General features: G+C 38.4%; 1 protein-coding gene across 2 annotated transcripts in view; it reads right to left on the reverse strand.

Annotated features, from left to right (window-relative positions):
- The window catches only part of TJP2 (tight junction protein 2), a 53970-nt gene that overhangs the window by 7610 nt on the left and 20123 nt on the right, over positions 1–26237 (reverse strand). The window contains exons 1-13 of one of the 2 annotated variants that reach the window (XM_010008440.1): positions 18399–18470; positions 14432–14485; positions 12249–12373; positions 9909–10011; positions 8882–9461; positions 7253–7356; positions 6965–7118; positions 5797–5905; positions 5554–5693; positions 4984–5050; positions 2821–2971; positions 2000–2108; positions 1110–1320 (exon numbers count right to left, since the gene is read on the reverse strand). In XM_010008440.1, coding sequence (XP_010006742.1) covers positions 1110–1320; positions 2000–2108; positions 2821–2971; positions 4984–5050; positions 5554–5693; positions 5797–5905; positions 6965–7118; positions 7253–7356; positions 8882–9461; positions 9909–10011; positions 12249–12373; positions 14432–14485; positions 18399–18470 — 1979 coding nt within the window. Of the gene's footprint in view, positions 1–1109; positions 1321–1999; positions 2109–2820; positions 2972–4983; positions 5051–5553; positions 5694–5796; positions 5906–6964; positions 7119–7252; positions 7357–8881; positions 9462–9908; positions 10012–12248; positions 12374–14431; positions 14486–18398; positions 18471–26237 lie in introns of those variants that run through there. The other variant, XM_010008439.1, reaches the window with a different exon arrangement.

The following is a 26237-nucleotide window of genomic DNA, read 5'->3' on the forward strand; positions in this document are numbered from 1 at the left end:
ATTCCTCAGGCCTTAAACTGGTCACTCACAGAAGCATAAATAAAATAATGCAACTGCAAAGAGGTGGTGAAAGAATGCAACTCAGAACTGAAGTCCTAAGAAATTACTGTTACTGTTCTCTCCTACATTAGGCCTTCTAAGTTAAGTAGCTACAGCACAGAAACAAAGGTTTGGTCAGATCAATTAACAGAGGGGACAGAATGTACTAACCCGGAAAGGGGCCGGGGAGTCACAGACGAAGTGTATTTCAGGAACTTCTGTACAATGCAACTGTGAGCTATTGTCCTCCATCTTAAAATCACAACCATATTCAAGAACTTAAAGGCAACAGGATTAAAAATACCATGTTGTGGTTTGGTTTGGTTTTTTTTCTGATGAATTTTAATACTTCTACTCACTGTGCATGTTTCAACCTTATATATATTGCATATATTACCTTACATGAATTTTGACTATGAAAGCATATTCAAGCAAAAAAACATTGCCATGAGTCACTCAGTATTTCACATAAAAATAAAGACTACAACTACCAAGAAATATTAAGTCTTGGAATAAATTCTTGAAAAATTTTCCATGAAGATATACAAAAGAAATTCAGTCACTTAGGCTCTTTTAAAAGATGAATCATTGGAGTATTCTTACACAAACAGTCATGAGCTTCCTAAGGTCAAGGTGTTTTTTTTTGTTTGTTTGTTTTTTGTTTTTTTTTGGTTGGTTTGATTTTATGTGATTGGGGACGGAGCAGTAGGGGGTGGAGAAGATGGAAAAAAGGCAAAAAAAAAAAGGAAAAAAATAGGACTCTCCACCCATTTTCTAGAAGATGAACTGAAGCAACTAGTTGTCAAAGCTTGGTTGCTGACACAAAAGCTCTAGATCTGTGTTGCAAATACCTGATCTAGTATGTAGGTGATGCATACAGATCCTCTTCACATCCTATCACATAATGCTGTGGTTCTAAATCTACAGTTTTACAGGTACAAGCGTGAAAGTACAGACAAAACAATAGTAAGGGGAAAAAACAAAGGAAGCAAGGTATGACATAAGAAGCAAAAATCATTTGGGATAATCTTACTTCTAACAATGGGTAGGAAGACAGGATGTCACCTTACCTGCTCTTGTTTGGAATGAGGCCTTTTTCTAGTTCATTTCCAATTCTCACAGCCAGCCAGTTTCCCAGCTTGCCATCATATAGTGTATCAACTACTCTAAAGATCTCTCCTCTGGTGAATGCTAAGCTCTGTGGTGATTCTTTTTCACACTCAAAGTGGCTCCTGATGAAGAATGAATCTCCTCTGCCACAGGCCATGATGTCTCTGTAAACTAAAACAGTTACTTCCCTTCAGTTTACATTTTTTTAACATGTGAAAGAAAGATTAAGCTGTCATTCTAGAGAACAGTTGAGAAATTCTTCCCCTCCACTAAAAAGATGCAAAAAAATCAGCCTTCACACCTATTGCCTTACACAAACATTTAGAGTGTTCTGTACTTGTACACGTACAGCCCTCACAGCTCTGAGGGAAGGAGGTACTTGCACCTTCCCAAAGCAAAAAGCAGCTGTGGTACTTTAGCATTATAGCAGGCTGTGTCTCCAACAGGAAAGCAATCAGCTTTGCTTGCTCCTGAGCTGTTCACCAATAGAACCATTTGCTGCCACCTGACTGAATCCCTTATGATTGTCAAGGAACAGCAGGAAAGGAATGCTAACAGCATACCTTGGGCCAGCTGCTATAGACAGCAGCAGAGTGCCACTCTTCAGGAATAAGAGGTGCTGTTTGCTAATATTGAAAGAGATGGAGAAGTGCTCCCAACAACACATGACACATGCACATCAGTATGGCCCTAGTGGTATGGAATGCAGCTACCTTCTGAACTACTGAAAAGGAGGGTAACTAAAACACTACCTAGAATAAACACAAGAGAGACTCTTCATGGTTTCACAAAACATAGCTTAAATGCTTCATAGATCTATATACACACAGCTTTTGTTTAAAGTACCTACCTTCATACTTGCTTTGAGCAAGAATTGTCACTGTTTCACCTTTAGGAATTTCTAAGAGGTACAAAACAGCATCTTCCCGAACAATGCCTCTGAAGTCTTGAGTGTTTACCTATGTACAAAGAAAAAAATATTTAAATTTAAAAAAATCAACACCTGAAAAATCAACAATAAAATGACTAAACAAAGATTTATGTTTCATCTAAAAAATCTTAAATATTCACTTCCCTTAGCCATTAACAATAATCTTTCTGAAATAACAAGGTCCTGGTTGTGCACTGCTAGATTGTTGCTTCTACTTTCAAGAGGCTCCAAAAAGCCTTGAAAAACAAGGCTATTGCTAGAGAAAAATACGTAGAAGAGACAATTACATTAGCCTCCTATTCAAATTTTCAGGGGGGAAGAAAAAAATAAAATAAAAGGAGAATTTAAAAGAACAAAATGGCATAGATTATATACTTCAGAAACTGGAAAAATACATCACTGTTACCAAGGAAAATGAGATTGAAGATAAAAGAAGGAAAGTATGCTGGTCTCAATTTTTTCCCTCTCTCAGATTAGAAAGAAACACTGTACAAAAATTAATTTAGCCATCTTGGGGCATGTTTCTTGAATAATATTTCTCCTACCTACCCACAAAATCTTTAACTAAAGCTTGATATACAATTCTTCAAAAACTCTTTTCAGTAAAACCCCTCCACACACACTTCCAAGGAAACAACTTGACTTTTTAAGTTCATAATTTCTTCTGTATTTTTGCTAAGAAGCAAACAAAACAAGATAAAATACTGATTTTCATTTCAGAGACATATTTATACTCATACCTTAAGAATCTGATCTCCTTCCTGCAGTCCCTCCTGATCAGCTGAAGTGCCTTCTTGAATTCCAGCAATAAATATCCCTACATCATTTCCACCAGCTAGTCGGAGACCCACGCTGTCCCCTTTCTTGAATCTCACCATTTTTGTATTAGGACTACAAGATTTACAGGCAGAAAAAGGAAGCAAGGGCAGATGTTAGGCACATGAAAAGAACAGGTTGTCTAAAGAAATAAAAAATTGCAAAACGCTTTCAACAAAATCATACTGTAATAATCTTAGCCCCTTTCACCATATAGGCTGTATTTACCCAGGTTTACTTCAGGGAGAGAAGGAAGCAGAGAATTTGCATTTTTCAGAGTGGAAACTGAACTAGGAAGAGTGACTAAGTGTCATATACAGACTTGACAGAACAGGAAAGCAACTCCCTGTTCTTGAAGTCCCAAAATAGTCCCCTACCTATCAGATCCACTCTCAGATAAGCAGCTGGGTTTTTGTGAAAACAGCCTGAGTTGTCAATCTTAATAATAATTGTTATTCTCTCTATAGGCTTGAGAACTGTCATATTAATTACATTTATACCTATTTGCTTTGCAGTTTAACATGTTTTTTAGACAGAATTCTTCAAGTTTCTTGCATTGAGAAATATTTCCCAGTATACTCTACTGATATGCCAAGAATCAGTGCTTTCCTATTCCAGTGAGACAGGCTACTGGACCAGGTTCAGTGGTTTTACTGTCAGAAAAGCTGAAAGCCTGAGTGACCTTCCAATAACAGAGGACAGTACTTATCTGTCAGCCTTTGTCAGTAATACCCTAAGCCTGTATTAAAAATTCCCCTTCACCAAAGTAATAACTTGATTAATTTGTACATCAATGACAACATATGCAGGGTACAACACTGAAAAGATGTCATAAGAGAAACCATTTGAGAAAATACTCCATGCTACAGACTATCTTCAAAATCTTATCAGGCTTCTCCTTACCATCTCAGTGTTCCTCCCCCTTCAATTCCACACTTGCAAACTCTCAAAAGAAACTTCTAAGTTCATTTCTTGTTAATACAGTTTGCAACTTTTAGTATCTTAATTATTAAAGAATCAGCAATTCCAGGTCCCATCTGACAACTTTTAAAAATCATCAAAAACGCCCACAAAAATAAACTTTGGAAGCAATATTGTGTTAATTTCTAAGAAAAGACTAGAACAGCAATACAAACAGCTCAGGCTTGGATTTGAAGACACAAATTTCTGCAGAGAATTTTCCAGCCTGTACAGAAAGCCTTGTCTTGCAACATGCTTGTTTACAAATTAAAGAGCAGCCATTCTCTTTATATCTTAATATTGCAGGGAAGGGAAAGGTTGTCTTTTGCATGCATATAAAATAACAGAAGAGGTGTAAAATACATTTCTGTAGAATTGCACAGGTTAGAACAGGCCTGTGTTTAAAGCAGGTTGTTCAGGGCCTTGACCAGTTATGTTCTGGAATATCCCTGGTGATGGAGATAGCAAAACCTACAAAGGAAAGCTGTTCCAGTAGTTAACCAGCCTCATAATAAAAAAATTTCTTGTTAAACCAAGTCAGAATCTCTGGTGTTTCAGCCGGTGCCCCTTGCTCTTTGTCCTACTACTGCACTCCTCTGAGAAGAGTATGCTTCTGTTTTCTCTGCATCCACTCCCCATTATGTTGTTGCTGACAGCAATAAGATGTCCCTTCAGTCATATCTTTTCCAGGCTTAACAAATCCAGTTTTCCTGGTCTTTCCTCATATGTCATACGCTACAGCTACTGACCCCTTAGACTTGCTCCAGTGTGTCAATGTCTGTCTTGTCCTGGGAGCCCCAAAATGGACATAGTTCTCCAATACTATCTGAAAGTGCCAAATAGAGCAGAATAAAAATATAAAAATACACTATTGTGTACATTCCCATGCAAGCCCAGAATCACCTATACCTTCCTGGCAGATACTTCTAAAAGTAAGTTTAATTCAAATATGGTCAGAAGCCATGTCATCTCTTCTTGGCTTTAAGCTATAAAGGAAGTAGCATTCCAAATGGGCACACAAAAAAACCCCACAACAATCAACAACACAAAACACATGCAAGCAAAAACCAGGTACAGGTCACTGGAAAAACAATGAGTGCAAAAGAAAATGGCCAGTGCCACCTTACCCATATATTGCTTCGTCTTCAGCACTGGGTTTAAGAATTGTTCTGGTAACTGCTTTTGGTTGAGACACTAAATGAAAAAAAGGAAATAGAAGTTACTGAGCTATTAAAAAATTATAAATGGCAGCAATTTTAAGCTGTCAGAAAGCAAACAAAGTGCCTCTGTGACAAAGATTAATACAAAGATTAAATGTCAAGCATCTCTTTGACCAGAACTGATTTACTTCCCTTTTTAATTCTTGAAAATGAGCAAAAAGGTCAAGGGAAGCACGCACAGCTCTCTCAGGCAAACCAGGACAGCTTTTAGGAACAGCTGCATTTGGCTGCTTAGGACAACGGGCTACCATAGATGTTCTAGGAGGGTACCTGTTTTCTGAGGTGGCAATTGTAATAAACAACTGTCTTCAAATAATCACAGGTGTTTCTTCTATCTCTGCACCATAAAGGAAAGACAGACCTCTTCTCTGTGTATCAGGATGGGGATTGACATAAAGAGTATACTAGATCAACATGACTGGGGCGGTAGACATTCTGTGCCCAGGAAAAAAAGAACCAAAACCTTCCAACTCTGACCTTCTGGGTCTTCCTTGTACTTTGGTTCTTTGTTTGTGTCTGCAACTGTAACAGCAGGAGTAGCACTGTCTGCAGACGACTTGAATGGCGTAGGCATTGCACCCATCCTGGACATCCTACTGGATGAATCATCTTTTGCACTAAAACAAAGAAAGTTACTTTAAGAAAGTGCAGTGAAACCAGGATTTTAAGAATTTACTTGACAAAAATTAGAAAAATGGAGTAGAAAAGACCATTTCTTACTTTGGTTTCTCTTTCAGCTTCTCATTGGATGAATGTGAATCTAGATCAGAATGATGTAATCTGTCATCTTGAGGAGAGAATGATCTGTTTGACTCTATTTCAGAAATGTCTGTAAAGAGAGCAGCAACTCAAGAAATGCAGGATTTGTTTAAATTATCTCCACATTTGATCACCACATCTGTTTACAAAGCTTTCATATATAAGATATGCTGAACCTTTAAGCCTACTCCTGTTCCAAGATGGATTTGACTAGGGTTAAGAAAGTGCAGTATGCCTTTTAGTGTTTCCATTTCCTGACCCCCCCCTTCCACCCCACCCCCCCAAAAAATATTTTTTTTAAAAATTGAAAAATTAGGAAGGTTTCACACAACCTTTAGGAAACACATTTACATTACACAACTACTCTGAGCATACCATAGATTCATTACTAGTGTTAGCAGCCTCTTTTATTTGAGGTTACACAGAGGTTCCCAAACAGAAGACCACCTTCACATGAACAGCCCTCACGACACTTCCTTTCAGTGACAAAAGAAAGAGAGAAGCCATCAGACATGAACCATATCTCTGTCTTCACAGTTAAACTGATAAAAAGTTGCATCCAGTATTCCAACATCAGAGAACCAAGAATCTTGAACTAAATAATGTAAAAGACATTCCAAGCCTTCTCCAAAGAAAGATTATGTTGAGAGATATAGGTAATACGTTATGAGAGATCATTTGTACAGAACAGATACTGAAAGAGTATTCCCAGTTGTCCAGGGGAACTTAATTTCCTTCTCCTGACATTTTTTGCCTCTCTTTGAAAGCTGTCATGAATACTAACGCCCTTAGAAGGAGTAACAAGTGCCACCAACTTCTTTTCAAAACTGAAGTCTTCTATTAAAGCAATTGACTCACTTCTCAGAAGGCAGACTAATTTTGCCAGACCAACATTTCTTCTCTCTCTGACCCTGCCCAAAGTGTAAGTATGCAATTACTAGAAAACTCTTTCACCTTAGGAAAGTGGGATAGATGCTTAACTGGATGTTTTCTAGGTTTGAGTTTGTTTTTGTTTGTTTGTTTGTTTTTAATTTAAAGAACCTAGTACCACTCTACCACAGCAGAACACAGTAAGCTCCATTCTACCCCTGCAGAGAGCCCAACATTTTTTAACCATATTAAACCTCACCATCCATTTCTGAGTCACTGTCGTTCAATGAAGGAATGTTGAGCAGTGTCTGCTTTCTGTCCCTGAGGACAACCAGCTGGAGCTTCCCCCGTGACTTCTCAATCAATTTTCGGGCATCAGCTAAAGACATGTTCTCTGTCACTGTACCATTAATCTAGACATAAAAAGGCAACAATAACACTACAAGTAAACAAACAAGGCCATATTGTGCTCAAGTTTAATATTGAACTTGTCTATAACACGACATACTCCAGAGTAACAAATCCCAGCAGCATAACCATAACAGACCTTGAGAATGATATCCCCTTCATGGAGGTTGCCATCTTTGGTTGCTAGGCCAGTACGGGTCATTTCCTTGATGAAGATCTGACTTCCAAGCCGGAGGCCATATTCTGGAATCAGGGAAATTATCCAACACAGCTCAGAATATGCATGAGGATGCATTTTCTGAAAAAACCTACACAGTGTACATGCAGCACACCCCACTACACCACAAAAAAAAAAAAAAAAAAAAAAAAAAGTGGACCTAGTAAACTCATTTAAACCCAGGTTAAACCTCCTATTTCTGTGCTGTCACTACAGTAACAAACATCACTCCAAAACCAATCACGGATAATCAGTCTGCACCTTCAACAAGACAACAATGCCTTCTGGAGGTGCTTATTAACATGCTGGACTAGATTCTCTCTATGTATCATACCTTGCATGGCATAGAAAGGAAGGTAAAAGAGTCAAAAGGTGATAATAGAGAGCTCCATGCTGACCCTATCATATCTGTACCCCAGCAAGTGTCTTGGTTGTTTCTGAAAATGGATTTTTTATTCCTTCCCTCATCATCCTTTTTTTTCCTCTTTGCTCAGTTACTTGGATCAGTATATTTGCCACTTAAAAAGACAGGCAACACTCTTTAAAAAACACACACATCCTAGAAGAACAGAAAAGGAAATAAATCTTTATGCTTTAAATCTTTATGCTTTTAAAAATCACTGCATTTGAGTGTATATGTGGAGAATCCATGTGATTATTACAGAATTACTGGCTACATACAAAGCTTAACAAAGACATTTTAAATTTCTCCTTATTTGTATACCTATCTGCATTATCTTTACAAGTGGAAGTATTACACACGGGGAAAAAAGTAAGGAGAGAAAGAGATCCTTGCCAGTCAATGAAAAAGAAAAAAATGTTAGCTCCTGCATGCAAAGCTTTTATCAACATAAAATTCTTACAATCGTAACAGGACAGTTTAGAAAAAACAATAACCCATGAAACTCCACAAACAAACCACTCCACTCCCAAAAAAACTGAAACAGAAAAGAATGCACAACCTAATATCAGAAATGCTTTGCAGCACAGGAGTCTTTATTTCATGGCACACAAAAGATCAGGCTTCTGGCTTTCATTTACACACTCCACTACTCAGCAATGAAAGGTTGTTTCAGCTGTTGGTATTTCAGTATTCTTTAACTACATGCTGAAATATTCTGAAGCAAACAATCCTTTGAACTATTTAATTACACCAAAGGGAATAAGTAAGTGCACTATTAAAGGTAAAGTCTTCTCTTCACCCTTTGTAGCTGACCCTTTTGTAGATTTGCCAAGTGTAATCTGAATCATTATCAGATCCATGTTTCTCACCAGAACCAGAAGAATAGGGTAGAAAAAATGGAAAGCCAAAGGACAGGGTGGCTTGAAGAGACTGAAGCAAAGTAGGTGAACAGTTCTTTGTTCAAAGGTGCTGGGTGGAAAAAGCACCCCAAACTAGCCAGGAAGAATTAAACAACTTAAGTGATCAGTTAGGAAACCCAAAATTTAGCCTGTAAAAGCAGAGAATATTGAATTCAGCTCCTCTCCCTCCCCTACCAAAATAATATGCTGTATTAAAAGTCAGTTCCTCTCCTCCCCAATGATACCTACCTTCATTATGTCTCCCTTTTGTTAAAAGAACACTGATTGGTCCATTCTGATCCTGCAGTCCTAAGTACTCATGTTGATGGTGTGTTTCAGGTGAAGGACTTCGGGAACGAAGTCTGTCCCGGCTCTGACTCCTCATTTCCTTCCCGTATCTAGGATCAGGTTGAGATCCACGACTGTAACTGTGTGGGCTGTAGTCTCCTCTGTAGTCCCGTTCATAGCCACCATCCCTGTCGATGCTCCTGCCCCTGCTCCGATCTCTTCTGTAGTCTTGATCCAAGCTCCTGTCAATGCTTCTACCACGACTCCGATCACGGCTGTAGCTGCATTCCCTACCACGGTCCCTGCTTCGGTTGCGTCCTCTGTCCTGCTCCTCTCTGTAGCCCTGATCCAGACTGTTTCCCCAGCTTTGGCTGCGCCCTCCATTACCACTATGCCAGCTTCTTTCACTGTAGCCACTTCGAGCACTTCTGCCATCAAATTCTGCATGGTCATCCATTACGTCCAGAGCTCTGTCCTCATAATCAAGGGAGGGGCTTCTCCTCAGTACAGCAGCCTGCACTTTTCTTGGTCTTTTCACTACCTGTTGAGTGCAATACAAAATAGTAAGAATGTGAAATTCAACAGATAAAGGTTGGAAGGAAAAAAAAAAAAAAAGTTGTATTCATAGAACAACCACTAAATTAGATTATTTAGATGTGCAGAAGAAATATTTATTATGTCTTTCACAGACTGGTAGCCGTGGTAGGCATTGGAAGGGACTTCTGGAGATCATCTAGTCCAACCTCCATGGCTAAAGCAGGTTCTCCTAAAGCAGACTGCACAGGATTGCATCCAGGCAATGTTCTGAGTATCTACAAAGAAGGAAACCCCACAGCCACTCTTTGTTTAATTTACTTTCTATATTCTACTGAGCAAAGGTGTGCTTTGCTTCATGCACTTACAGTACCCTTCACTGAAGAAAACAAAAATCTTAGCTTTTACACAGGCACATTCTAATACAGAGTGAACACATTTACAATGTACTTACAATCGTGGCCACTTTCCCACTTTTCCTAAGCTGTTGGACTGCAAAAGAATGTGGAACATTTTCCATTGGTGTCCCATTAACCATGACCACTCGGTCATTTTCTCTGGAAGAGAGGTAAGGGGAAAAAAGAGAATAAAAGGATTTAAAAGATGTTTTCATGAAAACACCAGAAAAACATGTTTGGGTTTTTTTTTTTTCCCCCAGGGGCAACATATGGATTTCATCCACTTTATCAGGGAGTTCTGCTTAAAAACTGTGTTTGTATACAAATGCTACCATTTAAAAATAAAACTTTGGGTAGTGGTGTATATCTTTGTACATGTACTGTTGCCAACTTGCTGTAACATCAAAGATTTTGTTTTTCAAAGCATATTTGTGATGACCACTAAAACTTATTTTTAAGTTCTTGCAGAACACCTTGTATTTCACATCTACTGCGAGATTTTTTTTTCATATCAACATGTTTCAAATTTCTACAGCCATAGCAGTATTCAGATTTCGACAGCTCTGACTCCACTAGTACATGTTTCTGAAGAGTAGTATTCAGGTTGGATCTACTCTGAAGAAAGGCGTTTTGGGGTGGGGAAGGAACCCAACCAAACTACAATACACAAAAAGTTCTCCCTGCCTTAAAACACAGGCCAAGAAAGATTAACTTGTCTGTTCAGGCCTCCTGCTCGTCAGACAGATCATTAAGACTTAACTCACTCATACCCAGAAGATAACACCAGAACACATGATTAATTAAAACTCATTATCATCCAGAAAGGTATTTCAGTTCAAAAAGTGCAGATGTAAATAAATAAAAAAACCTACTACTCCTCGTATTAGTGTATTCTAGTGATTACTCAGTTACTAACCTCAGAGTCAGAGCATTGGCTCAACCTATTATTGGTTACTGTGCCATTTTCTGCTAGATGAAAATAATAATCTTTAGTACCCATTATTTTCTCTTCACTGTAATCAAGTCACATCACAATCTTCTTTTTAAATAAGGAGATTACACATTTTAAGCTTCTCTTTGTAAGGCACTTTATCTCTGCCTCCTGAATTATTTTTGAGCCTCTTTTCATACCTTCCAATTCCTTTTACTGAATGAGTATTCCAGAACAGCATACTATATTCCAGCATCAGCTTCATCCATGTGAGAGTTATAATAGCTCTCTTCAAAGCCCATACATCCAAAGATGGTATCAAACTTTGTTATAACACTACATCAAGAGCTCCAATCTATTTATGCTCTAAACCCTAAAATGGGTTGCAGAATTTTAATTCACATACACTCTGAAGGTTAGGCCTATATTTCTTGGTTTTATGGAAGGAATGGCTTTGCATTCACTTTCTTCAGAATGTGTTTTGTCTGGCTGTGCCTCAATCGCTTTGTGCTGCCTGGTCATCATCAAATAACCTCACCTAAGATTTTAGACAATTTATGGACACGACTTTATTCCCAAGATTTTATGCAGTTTGCGGGCATGATTTTATTAATAAATCACAGTCAATCATGAAACAGAATGGATGATGATGATGTGCAGGAATCACGGCTATGAAATGAAGGTTTTGTATGTTTATGTCGAGAATGGTTTGTTACTTGCTTCAAAATAATCCTTTTATCCAATTTTCAATAAGTACTCCCATCAGCCTTTTCACTACCTCAACAAAACTTAACATTGTGCAAAATAGTCAGAATCTACTCTTTTGAATTACTATTACTGCACAACTTTGGCATCCTTCCAAATCTTCCAGTCCTTATTAGGTATTCCAGGTCAAACAATGAACAACTGATCAGAACTGGGCTAGAAACTGTTTATCTCAGACTACAGACTTAGAATTCCTTGTTCATGATAGATGTTACCTCATCAAGGATGATGTTACCAGGAGGACAACAGAAACATACTCCTTCCGTATTTATTTTTCTTTCAAATACAAAGTAAATATTTAGCAAACACTTTTGTTTCTCTTCCCTCCCTCATTATTTCTCCTGACACCCTAGGAGTGAAGACCTTTCTCAGGGCTGACTTGAGCTATTCTCTTGAAAATTAATGATTGTTTCCTGGAGGAAAACCATGAGAATATTTTAAGATACTAAGTATTTCTACTCTTTCTGGAGAAGAAATGCAATCTTAAAAGACACATACTCCAAATTTACAAAATAACAAATAAAATCACCTCCACATGGAGCTTGTTTGTTTTTTAATTTAAAACACATCTAGGTTTTCAAAAGGGTATCAGATCTTGAGCTGATTAAATCACCAGTACTTCAACCAAGCCTGTCTGAAGGCTTTACACACTCCACAGCCATGCCCCTCAAAATATGCCAGAAGATAAATAATTGCTTACTGAAGTAATCCATCTGCTGGGCCACCTGGGAGAACATCTGAAATTACTATGGATGTTTCACCATTTTCAAAATGAGGGTTATCTCTGCCACCAGAAACTGCAATCCCAAATCCTCGTTTTGAATCCTGTTCAACAAAAACAAATACAACAAAACTCAATTCCATCCAAAAGAATTTTGATGGGGAGAAGAGTAACATGAATGTTCCTGTGATGACACTCTATTTTTATATTATTTAAAATATAATAGCTAGGCACAGAGAGCAAGAGAAATACTCAGCACCTCTAGATTTAAAAAGGAATGGGTTTACAAATCCACGTAACAAGACAGCATGATCCAAAACCTCAGTTTACTTGTGACAGTAATTCAGCAAGGACTCACAACCTTAGCCTGCATTTTGCTCCACCAGCCACTGATTTTTCATCCCAAATCTATTGTTAGATAAATAAATTTTTTTAGTGATGCTTTTCTAGGGTCTCATCTGTATTGTGACTGGTAACAAGTTTGTAAGAACTACTTACTCCTTGATCAGACTTAACAGGATCATGGCTGGTTTCAAAAAGCATGTGGTGGCCTATGTGAATGATCTATAATTATCCTCTCTCACAAACATCTATTTTAAATATGTAATTTATGTAAAATTTATGCAATTAAATTGCAATGCAAATAAATGCACTTAAATATGTGATTTATGTCAAACATGTCATTATAGAAATATCAGGTCCATAAAGCCCTAAGATTGCATTCATAAAATCAGGGAAATACTAGGGTGCAAAGGAAGTATAACCGTAGAACAGAGAACTGTGAGCATAACTGAACTGCCTACAAATAGGTGTGCACCAAACCATACATTCTGTTAAACACATGCATTTAATTTTATCAACTATTTAACGTAGCTCTCCAATCACTATAAAACACAAATTATGCAAAAGTTAAACAAAAAGCTTTAATATAGTGGAAAAGTAACAGACCAAAATAAAACTGGTGCTTTTCCCCTGGCTCATACTCAGTGTGTGTAGTTCATCACATGCCAGCTCATGTTCCACTAATGTTAATATTGTGTGCTTACTTCTTTGAGAAGAAAAAGAGCATTTAATTTATTTTTTTAAAACAGTACTTTATTTGCTGCACCTTAATTTTACAGGAGGCAAGCCAAAACAGGCTTTAAGCCAAAACAATGTAAGAATTCAAAATAATAGTAAAATTAATCAGTAGTGGCTGATGCAGCAAGTCCAATAGCCCTTTGCCACTTCAGTAGTGTAAGCCTGTCTCGGAGGCAAAGAAGAAATGCTCATTTACAAGATGTTCAAGATCTGAAAAGCTGGGAATTACAGGACCTAAGGTCTGCTTCTGCCATGCTTCTCCCATCTGCCTCTGAAACTTGAAAAACAATCCCTTCTCAACAGTTCAGCACATAGAACTGGCAGTGTAGGAAAGATCTTCGTTTTACCTTAGGCCATCATGGTGAGTTCATTGCAGAACGCGCAAAAAGATGTTAGCAGCCCTGCTTACAGCAGCTGCTGACTGAACCCAGATATCAGAACAGCTGGCAAGACCACCACCAAAGTGCTCATCCTGTTCCACAGTGTAGCATCCTGACCATTAGAGAACTCAGCAACAAGAGGTTCTTTAACTCAAAAGGAGTCTACATAATGAAGATACTTCCTCTTTTCTTAGAAAAATTGTTAAAAGCGACATCTACAGTCTGTATATTTTAGAAATTTTGATTACAGTAATTTTCCACTAGACTTTATCCTCGTGGTAAATATTAAAGTACATATATATAAATAATAATAATAAATCAGAGGAATCATGTTCAGTGATTATTATAAAGATTGGACATCAACGACAATTGTTTCATAGAACCATCTGCTTTGATTTTAAGGCTCTTCAATGATGAATTTAGATGTGTGGCTGAGATTTAGTATATTACACTGCCATCACAAAGACCAAACAGTAGCAAATACAGCACTGAAACTGTTAATTTAATTTACTCTGAACATTAAAGAGTGATGCTATTGTATGAGTAACTAGTAATTAAGCTTTAAAATGAAAAACATATCTGATTTGGACAACGAATTAATCCTGTTCTAGCCCTAGATAATAACATCTATAGCAAAACCTATTTAGACTAAACCAGTGTTTGAATATTTGAAAACTAAAAATACAACAAGCACTCACTCACCTTTTGTAAGGTCACAGTGTACTGTTCCCATATCAGCTCTTCCATGCCTGGGGCCTGTTGCACACAAAAACCAATTAGTAAAACAGAAAGCATACAACTATCTAAATTAAAACATGAAACACCCCATTAAAACACATGTATAAAAAGAAAATGCATATTCTAAGAATTCGGTAGAGTTCGTGACAAATGTATGTATTTTCATGAATGATTATTTTTCTTTAAAAAGGCAAAAAATATAAATAGCTCCAGAGTGGTAGAACCTCTTCAGATTTCACTGATTTTAACAGCTCATTCTGATTTTCTGGAAAAGTCTTATTCAGCAAAACATTTAATTCACATCACACTATCGTTATATAGTGTTGATAAAAATAACACAAAATACTTAAGAAAGACCTCTGCATTCCAGCATACAATATGATGAGCAGCTGAAACTAAGGCTTTCAAAAAACAAACCATCCTTCAAACCTTTTGCTTTTTGTTCATGTGGATTTAACAAAATGTTATGTCCAATATGAATACGTAACCGATTATTTAGGTACTGCTCAAGGAATTAAATTTTACAGGAAAACACAGTGTTGTCACTTTATAGCACTGGCGTATTAATTTCTGTGACAGTTCTCAGAAATATTTTTTTCCACATTTCCAGTTAAAACTGATCCTGAACTGATCAGTTTATCTTACACGATGTAACCTGAAAACTTTCCAACATCACAGCTTAAAATATAATACAGAATTATCGCCCAGCTGTGATGTATCATATAGTACACAGCCAGTCCCTTCAGTGCCTGCTCTGTAAAAAAAAAGGAGGAAAATAAGCCATAATATTTGATGCACTGCAAACATCTCAAAATGCAAAGCATCTGCTGCAGAACAAAAATCCAGGCACTGCATGAATATGTGCATGCACATACTCAGGCTGTAGGTTTAGTTGTTACTACTGCTAAATGTGGTCTTATTTTTTGGGAAACTAAGTTTGCTCAGAAAACTGGAGTCAAGAGGGAAGCTCAGTTTTTGACTTAATGGTCTTTTAAGAAGCATTTAAAAGGATTACTGACAACTAAACTCCAAAGCAATAGACAGAGTGATACAAGAAGGGTATGCCTGTACTTTAAAGCATTTCTTGTAATTCCAGAGTAAAAGTCTTCTAGAAGTACACAGCTGCCCAGCAAGCTATGGATGTTGTTTCTGAAAAGCAAAGAACCCCCTCATGTATTCTTCCAGTCTATTCTGAGCACCCCAAAGAGGAACTAGGTTTACATTTTCTATTGCACATTCGCTGTATTGAAAATCAAACCTTAAATGTAAGTCCTGCTTAGAGTTCCTACAAGAATACGCAAAACATTCAACATTCTTGCCAGGGATTTTACAACACAGAGCAATGTTAAATTTCCACTGTTCTCTCAGAAAATGAACAATGCTTTCCAGTTTTCAGAACCTTTGGGGTCTAATTAAAAAAATAATTTTAAATGCCCAGGGAGGGAAGATGGCTTATATTAAAAATAACACAAGTAAGTATTTAGATTTCTACTCATCTAGATCAGACAAGGAAGAGTGGCATTTGTAACTGTTAATATTTAAACATTTGTGCCTTGGGTCCACAAATTACTCTGTGGAAGCACATGGTGAAAATATTTTATCTGATATTCTCAGTTAATCAGCTGACATGTCTACCCTTGAAATATCAGCTACTGAACTGGTTCACTACACATTATTTCTTACACAGAAAACCTTCTGTAAGTTAAAAACTTTCTCCTTAATTAAGCACTTTTTTTTTTCTGCACCTATGATGCTACAGTACTTAAGTGACTAGGCATGTAAAAATGTGTGAACAGTTTACCTACTACTGACCCTTGGCTACACCACCACTGTCTTGCCTTACTATAGGATATTCTTAAGCTGTGAAGAAAACCAGTGCTAAAGAAGGGCCCATGTGTCATTTAAATAACAGTTGACCTCACTGAAGAAAGTTTTAGAAATGGGTAAAATTTGAGGGACAAGCAGGTAGGTTCAAATTTTGTAGAAGCAGGGAAGAAGGAAAATCTTTTCCATCATTCTCGCTGTATAAAAGCCTCACAACTTCCACGTGCAACAAGAACATCAGTTAAATTTAGTCTGCCCTTCACTATCCTCCAGCCCAGCTGAGCTCTGTACAGGCAAAACAGCAGTGCAGGTGAGATGCAACTGGTATGAACTTACTACCCATGGGGACAAAAAGCAGCATGCTTGCCTTTCTCCTCCAGAAACTCTAAAACCAGGTCTTTCAATACACAAACTACTAAAGAAAGGCCTGAGAAATGACTGCTTATATAGTACCACAATGGAGAAAAGAACCAAGGGAAGCCCAGTAAAGACATTGGGATGGAATTTATGTGTGGGTATTCCTGTAAGGTAAGCCTACAGGAATTTCCTTCCAAACAGTTAGGCCTCCCATGAGCAGTGGTACAAGTAAAACCCTGCACACAACTGGATAGTAAACCAGGGCATTGTAAACTAACAAGGGTAAGTTTATTTTGTTCTAACAAATAAGTGTCATAGTGTCTGGTCACAAAAATAAGTATTAAAAGTGGGAGAGGAACTACTGCCTATAGAGAATACAATTAAGGTCTTGTGTGATGTTGAGCCTAGAAAAAGTTCCTCAGTATCAGTGACCATCTCCAGTATTTCTGTGGAAATTTTAGCATTCTGGTTTTAGCTTGAAACTCACTGAACATTTTAAAAAAAATAAAATAAAAATATAACAATATAACTTTTAAACTCCTAAGTATTCGTTCAAGTAATACATTTTTAGAAAGTGCTCCTTGTGAAACTGTCTCTCTTTTGCTGGATGCTATAGTAGGGAAGGAGAGTACACTATGTACTTGCAAAGCTAATGTTGTGCAATACCATTACCAAGACAACAGGACTGTTTTGCCATACCGATAAAGCTGTGCAGGCTCTGTGACAACTCAGAGAACTGGATGGTCACCTTGGAAGCACATAAGGCCCAAAACACATATGTACTTCCTCAAATCTCTAAGCAATAATCTCTTTAACATATTAAAACGTACTGCTGCTTGCCATTGCCATGATGTTAACCCATACTGACAGATTAGTGGGGAAGACTGAGAGGAGGCAGAGACTACAAAGGTTATAAATCATCAGTTCAGGACTTGATCAAAGCTAAGATTGAACTCTTCAACACCACAACTGCAAAATTCCTGTATCTCACATCTAACATGACTCTCCTCTGAATGCATCCAGTGGTGGGTTACAAAAAGCCTCTATCACCTTGCCAATTTATTCATACTTCATCTGTTAGGAAATACAGTAGGATCCTGAGCAGTCTATGCATCCCTTACGGGATCACAAATTCACTGCAAAATTGCACACCAAAATACTGGGGAGAGAAAGGCAGGGAAAATGGTTAAGAACCCCACCTCCAGTTACTAATAGAAACTGTTCTGCAAGTCTACCCAGATTTCACAGATAGCAGGCTACCTGCAGTAAATGCAAATTACTGTAATTAGCTAGTCTAAATTCATTAGTGACTAAAGTCAGTTCACTTCTAATTAGAATACCATAGTCAGGATTTGCTCAAATCTGCCTAATGCTCATATAACAAAATGACAGGTGCTTTCTACGCACCCAAAATAGACTGTTTAACAGAATATTTGGCAGGAAACTAGTCCAAAGTGCCAAAATTGTCTGTGTGCTATGAACAGGCAGCTGTTGCAACTCTCACTGACAGTCATCAGAGATTTCTGCAATTACCTGCTACTAAGAGATCACTGAAGACAACTTCCTTCACACTGAAAGAAGAACAAACCCAGAAGAGCTGCCACAACAGTTAAACTGGGTATAAAAGTGACTTGGAGAGGCGAAGGACACATGAGGGGGAAGGGGACTGGGATGAGGGGGAAGGGAACTGGGATGGGGGGGAGAGAGGAGAAAAGACTCAGAGCAAGATGCAACAGAAAAAACAACTCACGTGCCCTTTCAAAATCCCCAACTTTTTGACTGCATGTGACCACATTCTCTGCAGAGCTTGAGCTGTCTTCATTGTTGCAGGATATAATCTGTGAGGGGACGCTGTGCATCCCCGTCTTTTCATCTGTTTCCACCACTCAACCCGGTTATGTAATTCTAATACAATAGTGGCCTACATACTCGAACAAATCCTGCCGTCAGTTTCACACAGAAACACATCAAAACCACAGCAGGGAAATCTACCACAAGTTTAACTAACTCTCACTTTAAGAAACCACAGGAAAAAGCAGTACTGTAATCTTACGGTGTGTTTTACTTTTAGATTTTCAGGAACAGACAGACATATAGCAAGTTGCTCTTTTTCCAAGCACACACAGGTTGAAACTTCAAAGAAAAAAGCTTTTGAAGCATAGTGAAGATTATTTGAAAAATTCTATTTTTCCTATAGTAATTTATAGTAAAAAATACCACTGGACTCCATTGTTTTGAGTAATGCTGCAGTTTAGCACTATCTACCATGTCTTAACAATTTAACTGCTGAATCCAGGAAGTCCTTATGCAGAAATAACTGTATACATGTGAGTAATCCCCTCAACTGCGCTTGCAAAATCACATAAAAACACCTGCAGAACCCTGGACTTGGTTCCAGCAAGCAAAAAGTGAAAGAGAAACAAAATTATAATAGCTGCAAATAACAGAGACTCCCTCTGCCTTTAAACACTGAGTAAGATAGTTGTAAGAATCATATGCTAATCACACAAACCGATGACTTCATTGGAAAATGGGTCAAGATACCAGTAGCACCTACGCCACATGAATGCTGTGAAATTTAAGCCTCAAGTGAACTTTTCCCCTAGACTTTAGGTAAGTTCCACCGTCCATGAACAGATAGGAACACATGTGAAGCTCAGTACAAAACACTAACCCAAACCTCCATCTGCAGACTGCATTTTTCATTAGTGGAACAATTTTAACTGCTGAGGAGTAAGAATTCAGACATCACTGGAAAATGTGGTGGATTTTTTGGTTTGTTTTGGTTTTTGTTTGGTTTCAGTTTTTGTGGCTTTTTTTATTTGTTGTTCTTTTTTTTTAAGTTTTTCCTATTTAAAATCAAGACTGAATTCAACGTCCTGTTTTTCAACCGTAACTCCATCTCTTTTGCACTAGCCAGAGAACTGCAAAATATGGTGGACACAGGCTTGCACCTTCTGTACCAAGCTGCTGACAGTGATCACCCTTGGGCCAGCACAGAGAGGGTATGGGAGAAACACACTGACACCAGCCTCTAACTGGTGCTTCCCACTTCCAGAGCACACATTCAGCTGGAAGTAGTTTAAGACGGAGTTCAGCCAAAACAGTTCAAAATTGCCACTAGCATTTGTAAAGAAGGAAAAAATTCCTCTCAGCAGACTCACATTCAGAGTTTCCAAAACTGTATTTTCATAGAATAATGGAATGGTTAAGGTTGGAAGGGGCCTTAAAGATCATCAGGTTCCAGCCTCCCTGCTATAAGCAGGGACACCTCACACTAGACGAGGTTGCACAAAGCCTCATCCAACTTGGCCTTAAACACCTTCAGGGAGGGAGCATCAGCAACCTCCCTGGGCAACCTATTCCAGCACCTTGCTAACCTCAAGGTGAAGAGTTTCTTCCTGATGTCTAACCTAAATCTCCCTTATTTCAGTTTAAAACCATTACCTATTGTCCTATTACCGCCCTCTCTGGTGAAGAGTCCCTCCACAGATTTATATTTTTACAAAACCAGCAGGAAGTAGAAACAAATGCAAGGATATACGTGAGACTTAGCTCTCCTGCCTTCCTCCTCCTTGCCCTTAAAAAGCTTCAACAGCACTCCAAATAAGGAGATACCACCAAAAAAAGACTGTGACAACATGGAATACAAAAATGGTCAAGCACTGTCCACAAGCTGTAGTAGTGGTTATAACAGCAATTACTCTTCTTCCTTGGTTTTCGACTGTCTTTTCTCTAATGGAAAAGGAGACAGATAGATTGACTCTACCAAAATTTAAAAGGAACCTGAAAAGTAAATTTTAAAAACTAATCAGGAAGCCTAGGAATACAAATTTTCTTGCATAGTCAGAAGAAGAGCTGTTAACAGACTGACAAGTTAACAGAAAGATGAAGGCTCTTGCATTTGAATATTGTATTTTGCAGAAAAACTATTTCTCCAAGATATAAATAATTCTACTAATGTTTTAAAGTTAGATGGGAATAATTATTTTTATTTTAAACTAACAAGCAAGTGCTGTCCCAGACAGTTTTCTTACCCACATGCTTCTCTGCTAAAGGTAAAGGAAACTAAGGCCTAATTTCACCCCCAGCACAAGATTACAGCTGCTATTACCAGCTCTTCACATTTCACACCTGCTTGATGTCTGTTATCCATAGATACTGAAACTCTCTTTGAAAGGAAGCTCAACTACAGCGAGTTACACACACCTTGGTTCATTGTGGGAGTCTATCCAGATGTTTGGAGTCATCTAGGGAAAAATAATTTGAAAACTAAGCATGACGATCTGTTCTATAAACTGAAACTGTGGAAAAAAAACCCCAGAGCTCCCAGAAAACTCAATAGATCAACCTCTGAATGTCCCAACAAAGACTCCTTTCATCAGGAGTCAGTATCTCTCTACCGACCTCAGTGAAGAAAGAGCTTCCTTACCTCAGCATGACTCTCCCAGCAGAAAAGCTAACTAGAAGTCTTAAACCTAGCACTGTCTGTTTTGATCTCTTCCCCTCTATCCAGCAAAGAAAATGTGTGTTTTCACATACATAATCTAGACATGGCTGTGTAAGTAAACTGAAGGGAAACCTGAAATAATCTTGTTGACTCTGCTATGGAAGTGACACACAAAAAATAGAATGTTCTTTCCCCAAACCCACCCCCTGGCACATCTTTCATCTGCTAACCTGGACTTATGCAGAAAAACCTTGAAAGCTGAGTCCATGTTTTTCCTAAAGACAGATTCCTATACTGGAGATGATAAAGAGCTTCAACTGAAAGTCATCCAACCTGTAAAGGATGGGGACAAAGGCTCTTCTAGCCAGTGATAAAAGCAGTGAAGTGGAGAGACTCCAGAGCTGCATCAAGATGTTGGCAACACACCTGGTCTCAAAGAGCAGATGTATTATCAGACGATTTGGAACCTGCCCTCACACATCACCTGCCTGAATAAAGGCAAATGTGCCAGACAAAACTGGATGGCCCTGTATTTACAGGCATTCAAAGATGCTGACCCACTTCAATTTCTGGAGGATCTCCAAGAGATTCCTCAATAGACAGTAGAGGCTGAGCAAAACGAGAGAATCAATTCGTACATCAGTGTGTATGTAGCTTCACACCTCTTTCCCAGCTCTAGGTTGTAGCCTACTAGGCTATCAAAGATGACTATGAAAAGGTAATCACGTAACGCAAGCTGCAGTACCCAGAGATTGTCAAGCATTCTTTATGAATACAGTGAAAAATTACTGAAGAGGAACAGGACCTTTACCAGGCGCTTACCCTGCCACTCAAGCCACTTTTAAGTAAGAGGGCTCCGACTGCAGAGTTTTCATGATTATCTACATATGATGTAGCACATGTTCGATTAAGATCAAGGTGAGAAAAACTATTTACCCACAGATTTTTTACAATACAGCCAACAACTCACACAAAAGGGTACATAACATTGCATTTTCAACCAATAAATGCTCTAAATCAGAAAAGCATTTCCTGCTTCCTGTGTAGGCTCTTGCAACCCCTAGAAGAGCAACAGATCACCCTGAAGAAACAGGTTCCCGGAATGATTAATGGCTCAGATTAAATGAAGTGATAAAAAAATGGTCTGCAAAAGATATCCCCTGGGAATAACATGCAATTGCTCTTCAACAAGGCAGAAAATACTTATTTTTATCTCCCAGTGTTATGAAGAAGAAACACAAATAAGGAGCAACTCTTGAATGTTTAAAGCATCATGTAGAAATGAGTTGCGCATAGTCCTTTCTTCTTCCCTTCAGTAGAGAATTATCAGTTCGATACAGTCTTTGCTTTCTCCCAGATTTCCTGACGAGCAAATACCTTGCTAACAGAGCAAAGCAAGCACATTCATCATGAGTTATACTTTGTGCGAGAAACATTTTTTCTAAAGCGCATTTAGAAGCACTAATCTCAAGATAAGTCTTGTCTATAAAGACCTATTTAAAGAAATATAAACTGAGCTTAATGTTTCTAATTATTTTTTCTTCATAGATTTGGTCAGTTGAATCTGATTACACATGAACACAGAACTTTTTTTTAATGCAAAAAGAAGTGATGACGTCAAAACTTTTTCTTACTTATATTTTACCAACGAGTTACACTATTCACTTGTTGCACTTTGTTAAGTCTATCTGGCAAATGCTACATAAGTACAATATGCCTATTTCAGGCATTCAAAGACGAATTGTTATTTCTTACATGGCATGAAAATGTTTTAAACCATCAAATTAGATGTGTTTACTAGACAATAAAGGTTTAGGTTTTTCACTTCTTTCAGGAGCAGCTTGAATACAGAATGATAACAATACACAGTCATTACTTGACACTGTGTGCAGCACAGTTTCACTACAAATTTTGCTTCCAGTTAGCAAAACTACTCCTTCTTAAAAAATACTCAGTGCCAAAGCCGTCAGCTGCAGAGTCAGGTGCATAATTCAGGCTTCTTGACTTCAGGTCAAGCAGCCTGTCCACTGAAGCTCTGGGCAAGGAAGTAAACACAGATTTCCTCCAGATTTGTCAAACGGAAGTCCCACACCAGAACAGCCACTGTAAAAAGAAAACGGGTTAACCTTCCTCCATTGTGGCAGTTTTCGCCACCTAACAGATAGGGAAAAATTCTGGGAAGGCTGAACTTGCTTTCATTGCTTTATGACACTCCGAAAGTCTTCTAGACTGCAAAATGAACTAAAATCCAGTCCTATGCAGAACTGAGAAGATGAAGGGCAATAGCACTGCTCACCTGACTACTGAGAACATTAGTTGACAAACACATCTAGATTCATTTGCATTGTAGCTGTCCGGGTTTGAGCCAGGATAAAGCCAATTTCCTTTTTACTGATATTTTTTTTTTCCCTTCGGTACAATCTCTTTTAACTAGCAGCAAAGTGTTCCAGTTAGTGGACTGATAACTCTGGAATGTTTTTCTAACTGTTGGGTCTTCAAGGTCATATCTTTGCTCTGCTGGCTCAGACTCTATGGGGAGATCTATGACCCCCCCTGTAGGAGGCTGAGTTAGACCGACAGCAAAACTGGCCACAGATATTCCATTCCATATATCTATGTAAGCTCAGGGGAAGGTCAGAGATGACAGAAGACAACTTCCTTCCTTCTTTTTCTCCCCCGGTCTTCCCTCCATGGCCGGTGTCCAGGGAGGACTCCGTCCATCCATCACCATCAACCCCCAGGCTTGAGCTCTCCTGACCCTCATCACTCTGCTCTCTCTCTGGCAGCTCTGGGATTTTTTGGGACTGTTCACAGCTCAGGAGATGCTGTGGGAGTTGCTGGGGGTGGGGGGAGGCAATAGGGGCTTTGTACATTTCCTGAACATATTTGTATATAATTGTATATATTTTCTTATATCATTAGTGTTTAATTAAAGCTGTGTAGTTTACTTTTCAATCCAGAAAAGTGTCTCTCATTCTCTCTCTCCTTCCCTAACTGGGTGGTAGGGGGAGGGGATCAAGAGCATTGTTGTTGCTGGTTTAACTGCTGATCCTGAGTCAAACTGTGACAGTAGCCCTTTGTGAATTTGTATTGTCAATGTTACTAACATTCACAGTATAACATCCCAGAATTTCTAGCACAAAAATTGTTTAAAAAATAAGCCAAAGGAGTAAAAAAAAAAAAAAAAAAAAAAAGAAAAAGAATTGCATACACACAGAAGATCTCTGCTGATCTGAAGCTTTTACAAGTTCTATGTTTTTAAATTCAAAATATATCACTCAATCCAGCTCACAGTATGTCAGTGACAAAAGATGCTTAAACATAATGAAGTATATCACACAGTCTGCCCACAATAGCAGTCCCTGAACTTGTATTCTTCAGGTGGTTCATGGTGACAAAATACTATCCCCAGTTGAAAGAATTTTTGAAGAAGTTTGCCCAGATACAGGAAAAAAAACCACAACAGAGGCATGGGATCTGAGCTTTGAAAATATTTAATTATTCTTCAATTCAAAAAAATAAAGGGAATAAAAGTAACCTGGACACTGAAAAGAAGCCAGTAAAGAATGTGGCATTAGGCATCCTTTTGCTGGATTACTGAGCAAAGCACATAATCTCTGAATAGTTTTATTTCTTTCAACTCTGTATTAAAAGAAACACTTAAAGAAAACCGGAGAGGCTGCACATATAAATATCTGAGTCATACTCTCTTTTGGAGGAAAAAAAGAATAAAATGTTTTTCAGACAAATTTTTTATCTGTCCATATCAATAAGGTACTGCCTAGGAAAACTGTGTTTCCTATGTATTGAAAGTCAAACATTTACAAGTTATATTGAAGACTTTCAGAAAGCAGGACAAGCATTCTGAAAGGAAGAAAGGGCAGAATCAGGGTTTTCTGAAAATATTTTGAGTTCAAGTCACAATTCACATTATAAATAGCTAATAAATATCCAAGACGGGTTTGCTTCTTTGCTTTCCAGATGCCTTCTTCTTCTCAGGCTCGTTAAAACTTTCCATGCCTCTAGAAACAGGCACCTTTAGAAGGTTCACAGAAGAACAGAAGCCAATTTCATCTTTAGCAACGCAGGTTTCTTTTCCCAAGCACACATATCTCACAGGCTGGGTATGACTGCACAAGATACGAACCAAAACCCGTAACAATTTATACCCTCCTTCTGCTCATTTACATGCGGCCCCTTGACTCACTACATGAATTCTGCTGTTTGGCTCTTCAAAGTAAACCAAAACAGCTTTCAAAAGCATCAAAAAGCTGCTCATTTTTTTCCCACTGGATTGCTCTATTGCCATTTCTATTGCCTTATCCTGCTGGACTGGATAGCCAAGGAGCAGCTGAACAGTAAGTGAGGAAGCAGAAGGAATGTCAGAACTCTGCACCTAAAATCAACTAAGCCATCAGATAAACTTCACCTTCAAGGATGCTCCAAGGTAGGAAATCTAGATTATATTGAAGAGATATATTGAACATATAATTGTAGGATCATTTAGGTTGCAAAACACTCTTTGAGATCATTAAGTCCAAATGTTAACCTCACTCTGTCAAGTCCACCATGTCCCTAACTAAGTACCACATCTGAACATCTTTTAAATACCTCCAGGGATGGTGGTGCAATCACTTCCCTGGTCAGTGGAACAGTCTGTTCCAGTGCCTGGCAACCCTGTCACTGAAGAAATTTTTCCTAATATCCAATCTAAACCTTCCCTGGTGCAACATGAGGCTGTTTCCTCTCATCCTATCACTTGTTACTTGGGAGAAGAGACCAACCCCACCTCAGTACAACTTCCTTTCAGGTAGTTGAAGAGAGCAAGAATGTCACCCCTCAGCCTTCTGTTCTCCAGGCTAAACAATCCCAGTTCCATCAGCCTCTTCTCATAGGACTCGTTCTCTAAGCCCTTCACCAGCTTTGTTGCCCTTCTCTGGACACACTCCAGCACCTCAGTGTCTTTCTTGTAGTGAGTGGCCCAGAACTGGACACAGTACTTGAGGTGTGCCCTCACCAGTGCTGAGTACAGGGGCACAATCACTTCCCCGGTGATCCTGGATACTCTATTTCTGATGCAGGCCAGGATGCTATTGGCCTTTTTGGCCACCTGGGCACACCGCTGGCTCATGTTCAGTT

This window comes from Chaetura pelagica, unplaced genomic scaffold (genome assembly GCF_000747805.2).
Source record: "Chaetura pelagica isolate M959 unplaced genomic scaffold, ChaPel_1.0 scaffold232, whole genome shotgun sequence".
Lineage (NCBI taxonomy): Eukaryota > Metazoa > Chordata > Aves > Apodiformes > Apodidae > Chaetura > Chaetura pelagica.